Source organism: Podarcis pityusensis, assembly GCF_964106645.2.
Source record: "Podarcis pityusensis genome assembly, chromosome: 3".
NCBI lineage: Eukaryota > Metazoa > Chordata > Lepidosauria > Squamata > Lacertidae > Podarcis > Podarcis pityusensis.
In genome coordinates this window covers 82,164,797-82,180,752 of record NC_138026.1, presented here as the reverse complement: position 1 = coordinate 82,180,752, position 15,956 = coordinate 82,164,797, and the positions used below count along the sequence as shown (strand labels likewise).

Here is a 15,956-nt window from a genome sequence, read left to right as displayed (position 1 = left end):
TGGCTGTGCTCTGCCTCCACAGTTGGAGGAAGCAATGCTTCTGAATGCCAACTGCTGGAAACCACAGGAGGGGAGAGTGCTCTTGTGCTCAAATCCCACTTGCAGGTTTCCCACAGGCATCTGGCTGGCCACTGTCCGAACAAGAAGCTGGACTAGATGGGCCACTGACCTGATCCAGCAGGCTCTCCTTAATCTCTTATGGAAATTTAGCATAAATTTAGGAAGCTATAGTATTCAGAGCCAGGGAACCTCGGACACTTATAGAGCACTAACCATAGATGTTATTTTAGAATGCTTTATATGGAAACAAGTAGTTTGATACTGTATATTACTAATTTATTACATTCATATCACAGGGAACATAGGAAGCTGACCATAGCTCCATCTAGCTCAGCACTGTCTACAATGACTGACAGTGGCTCTCCAGGATTTCACGCAGGAAACATTCCCAGCCCTACCTGGTGATGAAGAGGATTGAACATGCACACAAAGCAGGTGCTCAACCAGTGAGGTAGGTCACACAAAGAGACAGTGCCTGGAATAAGGTCACCGAATGAGCTTTAGGCAGCTTATGTCAATCAGCTGCAGCAACTTCAGACATTCATCACCAATTCTTCCCCTAATAAAAGTAGCATTGCTTAAGAAGAGAAAAAAAGCTTTATGAACTTTTACAGAAGTATTGTAAAACTACATTGTCTAGCACTGTTATGGAAAGGGTCAGGACTAAGTTGAGTCCATGACATGCAAATATTCCAGAAGGGAAAGTGAAGGTTTACACAGTTGAAAGGAAACCAAACTATTTCTAAACACAGACCTCCCAGAAGACTATTGCCAAATGTTAGAATAGTTTCCAGGACAAATACTGGAAATAGTTTAAATAGTAGTTTATGTCCCCTAACCAAAGCCAGCATGGACAATGATCAGGGATAACAGAAGCTGATGTCTGGAAGGCTACAAGTTCCACACTACTTTTATAGATCTCTATTTCACAGCTGCCCCCCACCCACCCAGCAAAGCTAAACAACTGCTTATTGGCATCACATACATGACCCAATTACATTGGAGTGTCTCTCCAGTTCAGCACCAATCTTTTCTCAGTAATTAAAATGGTGTCAGGGCTTATTTCTAATGCAATGCATCTGCTGTCAATACTGTTAAAATAGTTTTGAGTTGTTCCATGCTCGTTACTTATATAAAGGTTTATGAAATTAGTTACATGAGTTCATATGGTACTTTACCACAAAGGGATCAAGACCAGCGGAATACCAGTAGCATTACAGCTTTCAGCAAATAACTGTTGAACTATGGAATCATAGCTAGAGCAATGTTAAAAAGGAACTCCACAATGGTGAATCTAGAAAGCAGAACACATGAGTATAGCTACAGTATAGTAGCAAGTAGTAGCTCCAGTCCTGAATGGATATTTTTCCAAAATCAGAATGCACACCTAATGCTGTTATATGAAATGTTATGTAAATATATAGATGAAAAAATATAGATGAAAAAATATATGAAAAAAATATTGCTAAGCTACCATGACATTACAAAAATATCAGTCAGCTGCTGTGTTTGCTTTATTCTATTTAATACATACTGCTTTCAGAAGATTTGAGATAACAATTTGCCACTGCCGATTAAACCATGATCCATGTTAATAACCACTGGACTGAGAACACATTTTTGGCTGTGTCAGTGTTTTTCATGAACCCATCTAAAAGCTTTAAAAAGAGTTCTACATTGTGACCAGTAGGGGTCGTTTCAGGATAAAAATTCTATTGTAAGAAAGACTGAAAAGAGAATAGATTTGTAAAAATGTGAAAACCTACTCTTTTGTGGCAGATAGGCTTTCATCTACAAATGATATTCATGTCAAGACTGTTACCAGTAAAGCTTTGTTGTATCAACAGATAAAAAGAAACAGTAAACTCAACCACTGGTCCCAATTCAATTGTTGGAATCAGTAACAGATTTTAGCTCTAATATTTTTATGTGAAAGCTCAAAATAATCTTATGAATGTGTTGCCAAATTCAAAGCTACTAATACTTCAGCCCAACTGGTGACCAAAAGCTTCAACTATGCATACTCATGCAGCTAAGTGATTTATATGGCAACAGTTTTGCTAATTTCTGTAGACTGTTTCTGTGGGATAGTTGGAACTGGGACAGCTGGGTCTAATGTCAAGTCCACACTAGCTGAAGTCTCTTCTTGAGAGACTCTCCATATTATTTTCAGCAGGGGAATGCCAGATGTGCTTTTCATTGAAGTCCAGCATTGCATCACTTCTAAAGAATTATAGTTCTCCTAAAACTGCCAGAAAGCTCTAGACTGCTATACATTAAAGGAGGCAGTGTCAAAACATTATAGGAAGTTTTCAATATAATTTCCCTCTTATATAAAAATTAAGGTGTAGTTACATGGAAAATATGCAACATCTGAATGGAAGATCATGACAGATATTTATTCAAACTTAATATGCTTGCATGCTCCTTATATTTAAATTCTCCCCATACAAACATGTAAAGCAACTACAACTCCAAACAGTTGTAAAAGCCTGACAGATCCATGCTGATTCTCATCATGTTCAGAAAACCCAACTGATAATGTGCGAAGGAGAGCTAACCTGTACAGAAAACCACATCTTAATTTATGTCATAACCAAGAGTAGTAAAAGTAAAACTAAACTATGAACAAATGTATGTACCAATTGTTAAGTTTAAATGTCATTTTGGGGAATACAAGGGCACTAGCTATCTTTAAACAGTTGGAGTGTGAGCTTTTTTATGACTTTACTACTGTTCACCAGAGGAATTCCTGAACTCACGGCTGCTCTCTAGCGGATCTACAAAAACCATCGTTTTAAGTAACCAATGAAAAGGGAGGGGGAAGACAAAAATTTTCCATATAAATTTTGATTCTCATCTGCACTATAGTATCTCAAACTTTCCTAATGTTTGAAGAGGTGAAAATGGAGAGATTGAACTCTCTCGTGCCACTTACACAGCTATCAGGCAAAATATTCATATATTTCCAATTAAATGACACGAATATATTATGAAGAAGACTGACGTACAATACAAATTATAGCCAACTGAACTGCCCCCTTTTCTGCATGAAAATGAAAGGTAGATTTCTGTCCCCCCCAATGATGCATAAAGTGATGGGTATAAGCATTTTAAACATTTCAATAAATGGTCATCCTTTGATTCTTTACTGATTCAAGAATTCTCATTCATTACTGATTACACGCCATTTGAATCCAGAAGACTGCAAAGACAGGTGTCAATCTGACATTTCAAAAAACATATGAAACAGGCTAATAGGTAAGCAATATCATCTAATTATAATATAAAGCTACTCTTATCAAATAGTCTGATTGTTGCAATGTTTCTGAAAATATACCATTAAACAAAAATTATGCAATTATGATAGCTTTAAAAACTATAATTTCAGAAAAGCTGGATTGCTACATGACAATCAATAGCCATCTGCCTACACATCTGGACTGGGGGGGGGGAGTCAAGACACTGATGACTGTAGCCCTAAATGCACTTACTAATATACAACTCTCACTGTCTCACTACTACATGGTTAGTGATGGGCTGCAAAAACAGGTTGGAAAAAGAGCAGACCAAAGCCAAAGGAAAAAGAAAATCGAACTGTTAGGACCAGAGATACCTACATTTAAAAAATAAGGAAGAACGTATCCCGACTTCAGAAAAAAAAGACGCTTTTTATTTCCATGCCCTAGTTCAAAAGCCACTTTAAAATCTACGACCGTTGGGAACAATAAGCAAAGGGAGAGGGAAATGTAAAGGACCAAACAGAAGAGGAAAACGCAACATCCACCTTGTGAGGGGGAAGCAATAGGTTCTATACCGGCAAAACACACGCGTGCACATACTACTCTGAGCCACTGTAGCATTAAAGAGAGATACCTCCTCTTTGTTTTGTTTTTTAAAGCAGTGCAGATTGGGGGATGAACACCTGCATATGATGTGGGCAAGTATGGAAAACAACTATGAGGAAAGGGGGGGAAGGGGGGAGGGGAGAGAAGAGTCAGAACATGCAATCGACGGAGACAACACGCCACACTAGGAAACCCCAACCTTTCCTTCCAGTCTACCTACCAGCTTTCACGGTACATGCAGCCAACATTTCACACTACAAGTGTACTGAAAAAATGGAGTGGCTTGGCGTGGGTGGGGTGGAGAGACCCCCGAAGCAGCAGAATACTTTCAAAGTGGGGTCTGACAAGGGCCCCAGTCCTCCCCGCCCCACTTTCCTCCCGGAAAGAAATCCCCAGTGCCTCTCTCCGCCGCCGCCGCCCCCCAACCTCCCAAGACACGCGCTAGCTCGACGCTCGTCGGTCCGCGCCGGGGCGGAGGGACTCCGCGCCCCTCCGCCTGGAAGCAAGAGGCGCCCGTCCGCCTTTGGAGGGGCTTTTTGCCTTGTTACCTTCGCAGACGCCCGCTTCGTACTCCGTGAGCGAGTCCCCGTTGAGCGGCGGGCGGATCACGCAGCGCAGCCCGCGGTCGCAGGCGCCGTGCAGCCCGAAGAAGCCCCCGCAGCTCTCGTTGCGCTGCCGGGCGCACATGAAGCAGCAGCCGCAGATGTCCATCACGACGCCGCCGGGGCAGTTCTTGGGCTCCTCGCAGCGGGACTCGTCGCAAGGCAGGCACACGAACGCCCGCGTCCCGGACGCCCCCAGGAACGCCACCGCCAGCAGCAGCCGAGGCCAACCCGCCGCCCAGGGCCAGCCGACGCCGCCCCGGCGCCGCCGCCCCGCCGAGACCGCTGCCAGGTACATCCCGGCCAGGGCCGAAAAAGCGCCCCCGAGTCCGGCAGGGAGCAGCCCAGCCTCGGCGACGCCTCAGCCGCCTCTCCTCCCCCGGCTGCGGCCCCTCGAGAAAAGTTTCCTCAGCGGCGGCGAGTCCAGCCAAACTTCTACCCCGGGCGGCTTCCCGCTCCTTTCGCCGTCAAGAAACGTCTTCCGCCCGCTCCTCCCCGACGGTGCCTCCGAAGCCTGCGGTCTCCCCTCAGCGGCCCCGCGCGCGACGGCGGCGGCGGCGGCGACTACGCAGCTGCTATAACGGGCGCCAGAGAGAGCACGAGACGAGCCTCAGCAGCTCCACCAACAAACTCGCCTCCCGACTCCGGACTCTTTCGCCGCCTCAGACTCCTCACAAGCTCTCCCGGAGCTCCGCCCCGCCCCAGCGCCCGTGCCATTGGGTAGCGGCGCGCCTGACTCCGCCCCCAAGGCTGCTTTCGTTGCCGCGGATTGGGCCGCTTTCGCCGCCCCTCTCTCTCCCGGAGCCTTTTCGCTCTGTTGGTGGATGGAAGTGGGAGAGGCGCTGCTGCTGCTTGGGCTCCGCGGCGGCTGCCTGCCTGCCTGTCTCCCTCCCCTCGCGCTCTGCCCCTCCCCTGCCTGTGGCGCTGAGTTCTCAGAGGCGGGCCCGGAGAGCGACCAACCGGAGGTCAAGCGACATGCCCAGCCACTCCGGGAAAAGGCAGTCGCGGGTGGGAGGGGCCCTAATTAAATAAAGGGCAGCACTGATTGCGAAGGGGAGAGGTGGGGAAGCGGGGCTGCGGGCGCGCCTGCACCGAAAGTCAACCTGGAGGCTGCAAATCCGAATGCGGGAAACTAATTCCACACGGCGCTTAAGTTCGTCACTAGTTCTTCCCTGCCCCTTCTTGGCAAGGGGAAGGAGAGAAGCTCGCGTATCCCAGAATGCCAAAAATAATGTTATTCAGTTGAAAACGTCATGCTTGCAAAACACTCATAAATTCACGATGACATCGGAACACCATAATAAATATATAATTGGGGGTGCCCACCCAAAATATGATCTGAGCCAGAGCAAAGCACACACCCAAGCAACATAAAAGAGGTTTCTCTGCTATACTAGTAAATGTGCCCCCCCCCCGTCCCAGAACTTCATGTGAGCACATGGCACAAATAAGGGGACCTTGAGGATAGTCAACAATAGGGATGGCTATTCCAAAATGTGCTTTGGGTCAGCATAAATCATAGATACATCTTCTAAGCAAACAAAATTGCATTTGCACATACCAACGGATCCAGCCAAGCTCAGCTGCCTGCAGATGCATGGTACAAACAAAGGCATCTATGCACACCAATAACGTTGGTCAATAAAGTCAATCCTGTTTGGTGGGAGGCGTTCCACAGAGCAGGTACCACTACCGAGAAGGCCCTCTGCCTATTATTATTTATTAAATTTGTATACTGCCCTATACAGGTTGATCACAGGGCAGTTCACAACATAACATTACAATATAAAAAACACAAAATATATAATAAGGACAAAGGCAACCCAATAATCCTCCCTCCTTCCCTTCTCACCAGAAGGTCCTCTGAATTGGACCTCAGTGTCTGGGATGAACAACGGAGACAAGTTGCTCCTTCAGGTATACATGGCCGAGGCTGATTAGGGCTTTAAGTTCAGCACAAACACTTTGAATTGTTCTCGAAAATGTACTAGAAGCCAATGTAGATCCTTTAGGACCCGTGTTATATGGTCCCGGCAGCTGTTCCCAGGCACATCTGGCAGCTGCATTCTAAATTAGTTGTAGTTTTGCAGTAGTCCAAGCAGGAGATAACCAGAGATACATAAGAAAAAATAAGCACCCCAAAATATGCTTTGGGACACCTCTAATCATATACCCACTTGTACAGGATTTGTACACTCTTGCACACTGTTTGCCTAGTCGCTCCTTTAGGTGCAGCTGGATCCCATTTCTACTGACACTCAGAAAGGAAGGTGGTGCAAGTGAGCAAGCAGTGGTGGCTTCTCCTTTCAGCTGCCATTCACTTGTCCACTGTGGATGGAAGGTGAGTGAAAAATGCCTCTGCTCCCCTTTCTGTCTGTGGCGAGAAGGTGCAGAAATGGTGTTTTAAAAGAGCAAAGAGGACGGGACCTTTTCCTTGACCAGGGTAAAAAAATGGGAGGCTGCAAAAATTTCTAGGATTAGGAAACTTGACTGTATTGTGTGAATCGTAAGTTTGTTATTGTTGTTTTAACCCCATCTTGCTCCAAAAGTTTTTTCTTTTTTCTTTTTTAAGAAGGTTGTTTTGCAATCGAAGATGATAGATGTTCTTTATTTCAGAAAAACAAGCCTCTGGCGAATGAACCACAAAGCTTCCCTGTGATGCTCCTTTAAAAAAAATAAAATTGATTTGACAGGTAACCCTGCTTTACAGGCACAGCCTGAGGTGGGAAACTGTGAATTGCTGTGAGGTGGCTTGGTGATGGAAAAGTCATGGCATCCCATAAAAGTGTGCCTTTGACCTCCCTGGGAAACCGCTTGTAGAGCAGGGGAGTGGGTTCAAAAGCAGCAAAATCTCCTTGTTTCTCTTGGGCCTGAATGAGCCTGCAGGGAAGTGTGGGCCAAGTCATAAAGCCAGAAAAGGAGTGACTAGAGTAGCCTTCCTCTATCTGCTGCCCTTCAGGTGTTTTGAACTCCCACCAGCCACCAGAAGACATGTACTGTAGAGTCTTGGCTGTGACTCCAAGGGTACCATTTGGATAGGACAGCTAATACACACACCCCTCCACCAACACATTTTCAGACCATGTGTGATGAGTCTTAGGCTGAGCACTTTCATCTCTGGCCTACTCCTTGGCAACTGAATCTTCTTCCTACACAAAACAGCTTTAACACTGTGCCCCTGTCAGTCAGCAGGCAAATGCTCAGGAAGGATTTAGTTATCTGTTTACCATGTGAATGGAATCTGTGAAGAGGCAGCATGCTTCTGATTCCCTAAGGCTGAGACATGCAACAGAGGGCATCTGTCTCCAGTCTCCACTGTACCCAGGTTGGATATGTTTCTGAGACATTATCTGGAGTTGGGCACTGATGGGCACAGTGCTTGATTAGATGGACGTCCGATCTGACCCAGATGTTGTTAAGCTGCTCACAACAAGTCAGCAACACGACACATGATTCCTCTTCAGGGGAATTCGGCCTTCTGCCTTTTCGATTCACATCAACCCTGAGCTTTTCAGCGGTCCTCTCAAAACAGCACATGAAATAGTTTGTGTGTTAACTTTTCTGATCTTAGCAAATGAAGTCCCCAGTTGAATCCCTGGCCTGTACTGGAGCAAAGATCACAAATGTTTCCCAATAATCAGTAAACCTCCTTGTCAAACAGCTCCTGCAAAATGGAACATTCCTCCAAAGGAACACAAGGATATGAAATAACTAAGCGAGAAAAAGGACAAGAGAGGGTGTGAGTCTGCATGGTGGAATGAAGGCCCAATTGAATTAAACATCTGAACCGCAGCCCAGGGGAAGAATAACGAAGAGTGACTAATGAGAGAAGGGAAATGCTGAAAACAAACACAATGCCTACTCACTTCGCTCTCAGCAAAGTAGTAAGCCCCTAAGAGGGCAAGGTGGAAATATAAAAAGCAAAGAAGTCTAGCAGCTGTTTGTGTCTAGCAGGGCCTTGTTCCTGACAATGCCAAGCGTTCATGACATACACTGGTACATGTTGAAAGCAGGAATGAGTAATAAACACATGGAACTGAAATGCTGAGATGCTACAGCTTGTAAGGATATTTTGGCAGTGTTATGTACTGAGCTGAATCCTAAAACAATAGGATCCAGAATGCAGCAGTCTGATTGGTCCGCAGGAACCACCCAATCCAGCTCCAGGTGGAAGTGAATCAGCGACCTGATTGGCCTGCAGGAGCAGCCCGGAATTAGCCAATCATGTGGGGCCCATTGTGTAAATAATGTATATATAGCTAGACGTTTCGGGGAAAGTTTCATTCATTGCTACTATGAGCTGAATAAAGAGCATGAAATTCACACTCAACTCCGAGTATATTTCAGGCAGTATTAGGCCCACCTCAGAATTTGTGTTCTATGGCAGTGAATTGCTTAGCCTAGGAAAAGCTGCTACCTGTTGACTGCTCTTGTGCATCCCAACACAAACTTCAGCTGCTCTCCTCCCCTCACCCCACCCCACAAATCTGTTTCAGAGGGCTGGAGGATTTTCCAGAACAGATTTTGATTGAGGGTGCAGGGAAAAGAGAGGAAGGGGAAGTACCATTGCATGACTAGAACTCTGCTCATTCAGTGTGGGGTACAACCCAATGCATGTGTTGGGAAGATTATTGGGGTAGAAAGTGCACTTATGCTGAGACTATTGCTTTTCAATATTTGCCTGGCTTTTTCAGGCCTCATCTGCACCATCTCAAAACTTTCCTTGTAGGTTGCCTGTTCCTGCATTTTTTAGCTATGAATCACATTATGCTTACACTATCCAGGTGGCATCTCAGTGTCTCGGAGCTAAAATTCGCTTTTTGCCTAACTACCATGAGAAATTCTTCTAAAATGATTACATTCCACTGTGCCATGCAACATGTGTTTGCCATATCACGTTTTTGGGGTTATCCCATTTCCCCCTCAGCTCCTCCTCTGTACTGCTACCCATACTCGACCCACCAAACCTCAAATCTCCTTGTCTCATTTCTTTCCCATTATAGCTGATGTTCATTTCCAAGGGCACCTTTCTCTTCTTTCTAGGTAAATCTAGGTGGATTTACCTAGAAAGAAGCCCCTTTGCACTGTGACTGAGTTGTTGTTTGTATTAAAGCAACACAGGGTGGATTTTCCTGTATTCACCAGGGGTGAGCTGTTGCGATAGAACAATAGACACCCTTCGCAAACACTTCATTCTTAGCTAGACAGGGACGTGAAGTTTAGCCAGAGTGTAGTAACAATCTAACAACGCCCTCCAAATAGGTGGGGAAAGTGGAGAAGCAAGGGAGTAGCAGAAAAAATGATGTGACATGACCAGATCAAAAATACTGTTTCACACTACCCTAATTTATGAGTGGTGCGAAATTCCAGGGGTTCCAGAAGCATACCCATGGTTCGTATTTCCTTCAGAATGAGGCACAGAGGAGACTGTGGTGTCTTTATGATACATGGTTTATTTAAACACATAAACAACCTGAGCCTACGATGGAGGGGTTCACAGCAGTATCACCCCAAGAGGGTCCTGCCTCTCCCATGACTACAGCCTTGGATTCCGGCAGAAATCAGGCATGCTTCTGACTCTCTGGTTTCAGCCTGCTTCCTCCATTACAACTCAGCTCTGGACTACAAGGGAATGTGAGAACAGCAATCAACCAGCGTTGATATGGAACCGTGAAGGGCTACAATGAACAAATTGGATTGGGAAGTGTGGATTTCCAAAGGCTGTGCTGAAGAGCCCTCAATTTCCTGAAATGAAGCTAGAATTTTTTAAGCAGCCATTGAAAGATAGATGTTAGTGAATGAGTGATTTTTAACTGAGTGTTATTAACCAGCCGTATTTAGCTTTTATTGTTGTTAGATGCCTTGAAAGATCCCCTCTGAGGGTAGGATGTAATTATTTTAAATAAATAAATGCAATAAATATTAGGTACAAATTTACTAATGTTCACGCACAGTGCTGGCTTTAGAGTACGAAATGAGCTCTCTTACATTGCTATTTAAAGGTATTAATATTTCATTACGTTTGTCCAGAAGAGGCTTTTAAGACAAATGGGTAAATTTTAATTGGGATATCAATCTTAGGAGTATATTCATCTTTTTTATGGAAATGTTACTTAACAGTAAAGTAGGCTGATTAGGACATCTGTTGGCCCATTTTAGCCGTGTTACACATGAGTGAAGTGTTCAACTCTGACATTTTAAAATTAATCGGAACTATACACCTTGGTATTTATTGTGCTTTGGACAAAGGAGAGAAAATGGAGCATAATGTGTTGTGCATGTCTGAAATTTAGTAAGTCACCTGAACCTCCCTCTGTTCAGGACCTCCTATAACCCCTTTGCGGGGGGGGGGGGCAGGGGAGAGGTCTTTTTATAGTCAAGCAGTATATAAATTATATGAATTAAATAATAAACCTAAAATCTAATTTGCAAACGATGAACACAAAGTACATGGATCAGCATGGGGAAATCAGTCTACTCCAGAAAGGACCACAGACTGAAGAGGTTTCAGGGTGCCACGCTGAGCCGCCTGCCTGCCTGCCGGGTCAGGAGAGAACACAACTGGTCGAGGCAGCTCTTGGTGGGCACATCCCCCCAACGCTGACTGGGGGTCCAGCGGCAAGGCCATGCCCCCTGACGGCAGGCCTGGTAAGATGGGGTTCTCTGTGGGGGGTGCCTGGTTCACACCTGCTCAAAATCATGTGCCTGGGGCTACGGTTTCCCTGGCCCTACCCACCCCACACCCCTGCCAGGTAAGCCATACCCTGCACAATCAATCACAATATGCGGTGCACACGAACACACCAGTTGAATGGCAGTGGCCATAAACTTTTGGGGGTAGCCCCCTTAAATAGCTAACACATAAAAATAATTTTTTAAAAATCCTTTTTAAAAATTGATCCTTAAGATGGGTTGTCTTATGAAGAATAACTGTTTTAGAAAAACAAACTACAGTGGTACCTCGGGTTAAGAACTTCATTCGTTCCGGTGGTCCGTTCTTAATCTGAAACTGTTCTTAACCTGAGGTACCACTTTTAGCTAATGGGGCCTCCCGCTGTCGCCGCATGATTTCCGTTTTCATCCTGAGGTAAAGTTCTTAACCCGAGGTACTATTTCTGGGTTAGCAGAATCTGTAACCTGAAGCATCTGTAACCCGAGGTACCACTGTAATGTGCTTCTCATCACATATGTCCAGCTTCTCATCACGTATGTCCAGCTTCATATCAGCCAGTGTCGTTGACTTTGCAGCACAAAACCAGCAACATGGGCTGAGAGCCAGTTTGTCCCTGTGGTCTGTTCACACATAGAATGACATTTATTCTGTGATTTAGGGAAGCCCTCTCTCCCGCCTAGAAGCCTAGTGATACATGTAGGATTTCCATGTATTACCTGTTCTCGTTGTGGTCAATCAGATGCCTATGGGAAGCAGGACCTCAGCACAAGAGCCTTTTCCTCACTGGCGATTCCCAGCAGAAGGTGTTCAGAGGCAGTGGAGGCAGTGAATAGCCATTACTTCTAGTAGCCATCTATAAGTCCTACCAACCCCTGAATTTGTCTAATCTGCTTCAAAGCCAGCTGTTCTCCCCCTAATGTTCCTAAATCAGATTAAAGGGAGAAAACCTGTAAATATTTCTTTTTTGGGGAAAAGAAGTTTCTAGTCTATTACCTAGAACAGTGTTACCCAATTAGCTAATTACTGCGGACCCCCTGTTTTTCAAAAGCCAAGCCATGAACCCCTGAACTTTTGAATTTTTTTATACCTCTGTGGTAGTTTTTGTTATGTGAATGGTGCCTTAGACCTCCTGGGTAGGTTACACAGACCCCCCCCCCCGGGGTCCCCAGACCACCAATTGGGAACCATGGAACTAGAAAATATCAAGTTAAGTTGAAGATGGAGTCAGAAAACTGGAAGAGGGCAGTTACTCCACTTCAACAGTCAGGAAGACAAGGATACAAAAGATGATTTTCCTAAGCCCTGTTGGAGCAAGTGGGAGGAGCAAACTCACTGCAGGATATCATTTCCCACTGATTAAGAAATTTAGAGTTTCTTGCCAATGAGATCTGGAGGTCTCCCTCATTTTTCTTGCTAGGTTTTAGGGCTTTCATAAAATTCTGTGATAAAGCAATCTTCTTTGCATGCTGAATAACCCTGGTTCAGTCTCCAGCATCTCCTGGTGGAACTGGGAATGTCCTCTGCTTGCAACCCTGGGAAAAGGCTCCCAGTCATGCAGGCAATAGTGAGCTAGATTGATCAATGGCCTGATCGGTATAATGCAGCTTCCAGTATACTTCTCCCCACAGTATATTTTAAATTGCCATCTTTTAGTTGTCCAAATGCTGTGCTTTGTTCAAACACTTGACCCCAAGGAAAAAAATTAATTGCAAATGAGTTACATGTATGATTTATTTAGCTCTCTATATCTATCAAGCACATCAGGTAAACTGGCTTTCTGCAGTTTTGCTCATTCATGGGGTTCATACAGTTTGCAGGAAGTAAGATAAAACATTTTCTTAAAACTTCCAATATTTTTCCTACTGTCATTAAATTTTTTGGTACAAGTTTCCTCCTGGGTGATTTAGTAGCCAACACAAATATGTATGAGGGCCTGGCTCTCAGCACACTAGCTAGTATTTTACAGAGTTTTGTGTTAATTTTACAATATCTGATAGTGCATGTCTTTGGTGTTTTAAAAAAAAATGTAGCTTAAATCTGTCTTACATTATTTTTGGAACATCTTTGATGTATTAATTCTGCTACTTTTGAAGTACCCATTTCCTGTTCTACAAGTACTTTACTTTTTTTCTCCTCCCTCTTTCCACTTAAAAATATCTGTTGCAATGCTATGACCAATAATTCCCTTTCAGTGCTTCCCACAAGAATTATGGGAAGTAACTTCAGAGCAAACAATAGTTCTACTGGAAATAACTGCAAATAAGCCATCTCTTTCTGCAAAGCAGTGCCACCCACCCCAAATTCAGGCAGCTGCTCCAGAAGGATACTGTCGTGACGATGTTGCGAGCATGAGCATCACAACTCCCACCCTAAGCTGGGCAAAAGCTTCCCGGGCTTTGGAAAGGAGGCGCTATGCCTCTGACAGGATGTTGGAGCCTACCTTTGGGAAGGTGATGGGAGGGCTCTTGAACCCATTTGCAGCACTGCACCTCCCATCCTAAGTTGGATAGACGCTTCCTGGGCTTTGGGAAGGAAGTACTAGGCTTTAAGACTTTAATATTCTAATTTGCCAGGAACGTTTAGGGGACTAGCCTAGTCCCCCTAGTCTGCTGACCGCACGCCACTGACCACTGGCTAGGTCCAACAGGCTCTTCTAAATGGCCTCGGTCCAGTATACCTGAAGGAGCATCTTCACCCCCATCACTCAGCCTCACTGAGGTCCTCCTCCGAGGGTCTTCTGCTGGTTTCCTCACTGCGAGAAGCCAAGTTACAGGGAACCAGGCAGAGGGCCTTCTGGGTAGTGGCGCCCGCCCTGTGGACCGTCCTCCTACCAGATGTCAAGGAGATAAAGAATTACACAACTTTTAGAAGACATCTGATGGCAGCCCTGTATCGGGAGGTGTTTTAATGCTGGTGTTTTTATTATGTTTTTAGATATACTGTAAGCCACCCAGAGTGGCTGGGGATACCCAGCCAGATGGGTGGGCTATAGATAATAAATTTATTATTATTATTCACTTATGCTCAACACTTTTTAAACATAGGCAGTTTAGGATCTCAGGTGATAAATTATGCTGTAATGCTTCAATGTTTCATTGATTGAAAATCAATATAAGCTGAGAACTCAAATGTTGAAAATTTCAATTACTTTTTGGAATACCCTTGTACTTTTTAAAAAAAGTTTCTAAAGTGCAATCCTGTACATTTTAGTCAGAAGCAACCCCTATTGTGTTCAAAAAGGCTTCCCCCTTAGTGAGTGCGTTTAGGGTCACCTGCATACTCTGAAGAATAACATAATTCATAAGCCTTGAAGGACATATGGACCCATTCTTCCAGAGAAGTTATCGTGCGAAATATTCAGTAGAGGCATGGCTTCCGGAAGGTTGCATGACCATGACCACCTTGAGCTCCTTGAAGGAAAAGGATGAGATATAAAATACCTACAAAAATTAATAAAATCACACCACAAGTCATGGACTACAGTGACTAATATGGAATCTAGTCATTTCCAGCCTAATCTTCTGCTGTGTTTGGTGTAATATCGGTGGACCTTAGATGTCTCTAATTCTGTACAGAACCAAGCTGATAACTACATTCCTGAGAGTTATCACATTTCTGTACACAAGCAGATCATATGGTTTCAAAATAAAATCTAAATATTAGTTGGATGTGTTCAAAAGTGATGCTAAAATTAATATAAGGATATTATCTGAATATTTAACTCTACCAAACTGTGGGAGGCAGTGGAAGACAGGAGTGCCTGGCATGCTCTGGTCCATGGGGTCACGAAGAGTCGGACACGACTAAACAACAACACTTACCTAATGTTCTAGATAGCCTTAGATTTCCCCCGCAAATGAAATAGATGATTCTGCTTTTAAAAACCATGTCTCCAGTTGGGATTTAGTCACAGGTGAAAAATTAGTGACTGGAAGCAACTGCATAGAATTCTTGTTTGCCTTCTGTCTATATCGTTATGCTATTTACATTTGTGCAAAGTGACTATGAAATATATTCAATTTGAAATTCATTAGTTCCTTTCCCCATCAGTATTTTCCATTAATTCTGCCCACTTCCTCATCGCTTTGCCTGGGGGTAAATTATTAAATGTAATGCAAAGCAATGTAGAATCAGAAGAAGACCACCATTTGCAAATTAAGCACTGATAATTGTAAGCGTTTCTCATTACGCTTTATCAGCTTGTTGTGTTTTCTGCTTCCCAAAGCAATCCAAAAGACCCAGAAGTGCAGGTGAAGAGACATTTGTGATTCCAAGATGACAGCATTCCTGAGAGAATCACCATGCACTGTACATTTAGTACAGCTATATTGACTTCATTTCCTTCCGTGTAGTGTGAGAGATATATGGCACTTCATGTGTGGGGGGAAATGTCATTGTGAAAATCTTGTGAAATATGTTACTCTGTTGTTAGACTCTGCTAGATGTAACTATGTCTTCCTAAGGTTTGCTAAGGTTGACCAGCTCCCAGCCATCTTGATGTTTCTATTTTACAGTATGAGCTCTGTTGATGGTCATTATGGTGGTGATGTGAATCCTAGAATCCTGGAATTGTAGAGTTCAAAGGGACCATGAAAGTTATGCAGTCTAACTCCCTGCAATGCAGGAATCTTTTTCCCGACGTGGGGCTTGAGCCCACCACCCTGCATTTAAGAACGTTCAGTATATTGAAGGACAATAGGTGGAACAGGTAAAGAGGCGAGTGCTACAAGACTACAAGACCCTTCCCCGACTCCATCTATCAGCCCAGTTGAA

General features: G+C 44.3%; 1 protein-coding gene across 2 annotated transcripts in view; it reads right to left on the bottom strand.

Annotated features, from left to right (window-relative positions):
- Positions 1-5,182, bottom strand: part of CRIM1 (cysteine rich transmembrane BMP regulator 1) — a 136,518-nt gene extending 131,336 nt beyond the window's left edge. For both annotated transcript variants that reach the window (XM_080997670.1, XM_080997671.1), the window contains exon 1: positions 4,457-5,182. In XM_080997670.1, coding sequence (XP_080853796.1) covers positions 4,457-4,808 — 352 coding nt within the window. In that variant the 5' untranslated portion in view covers positions 4,809-5,182. The remainder of the gene's footprint in view (positions 1-4,456) is intronic.
- Positions 5,183-15,956: the final 10,774 nt, after the last annotated feature.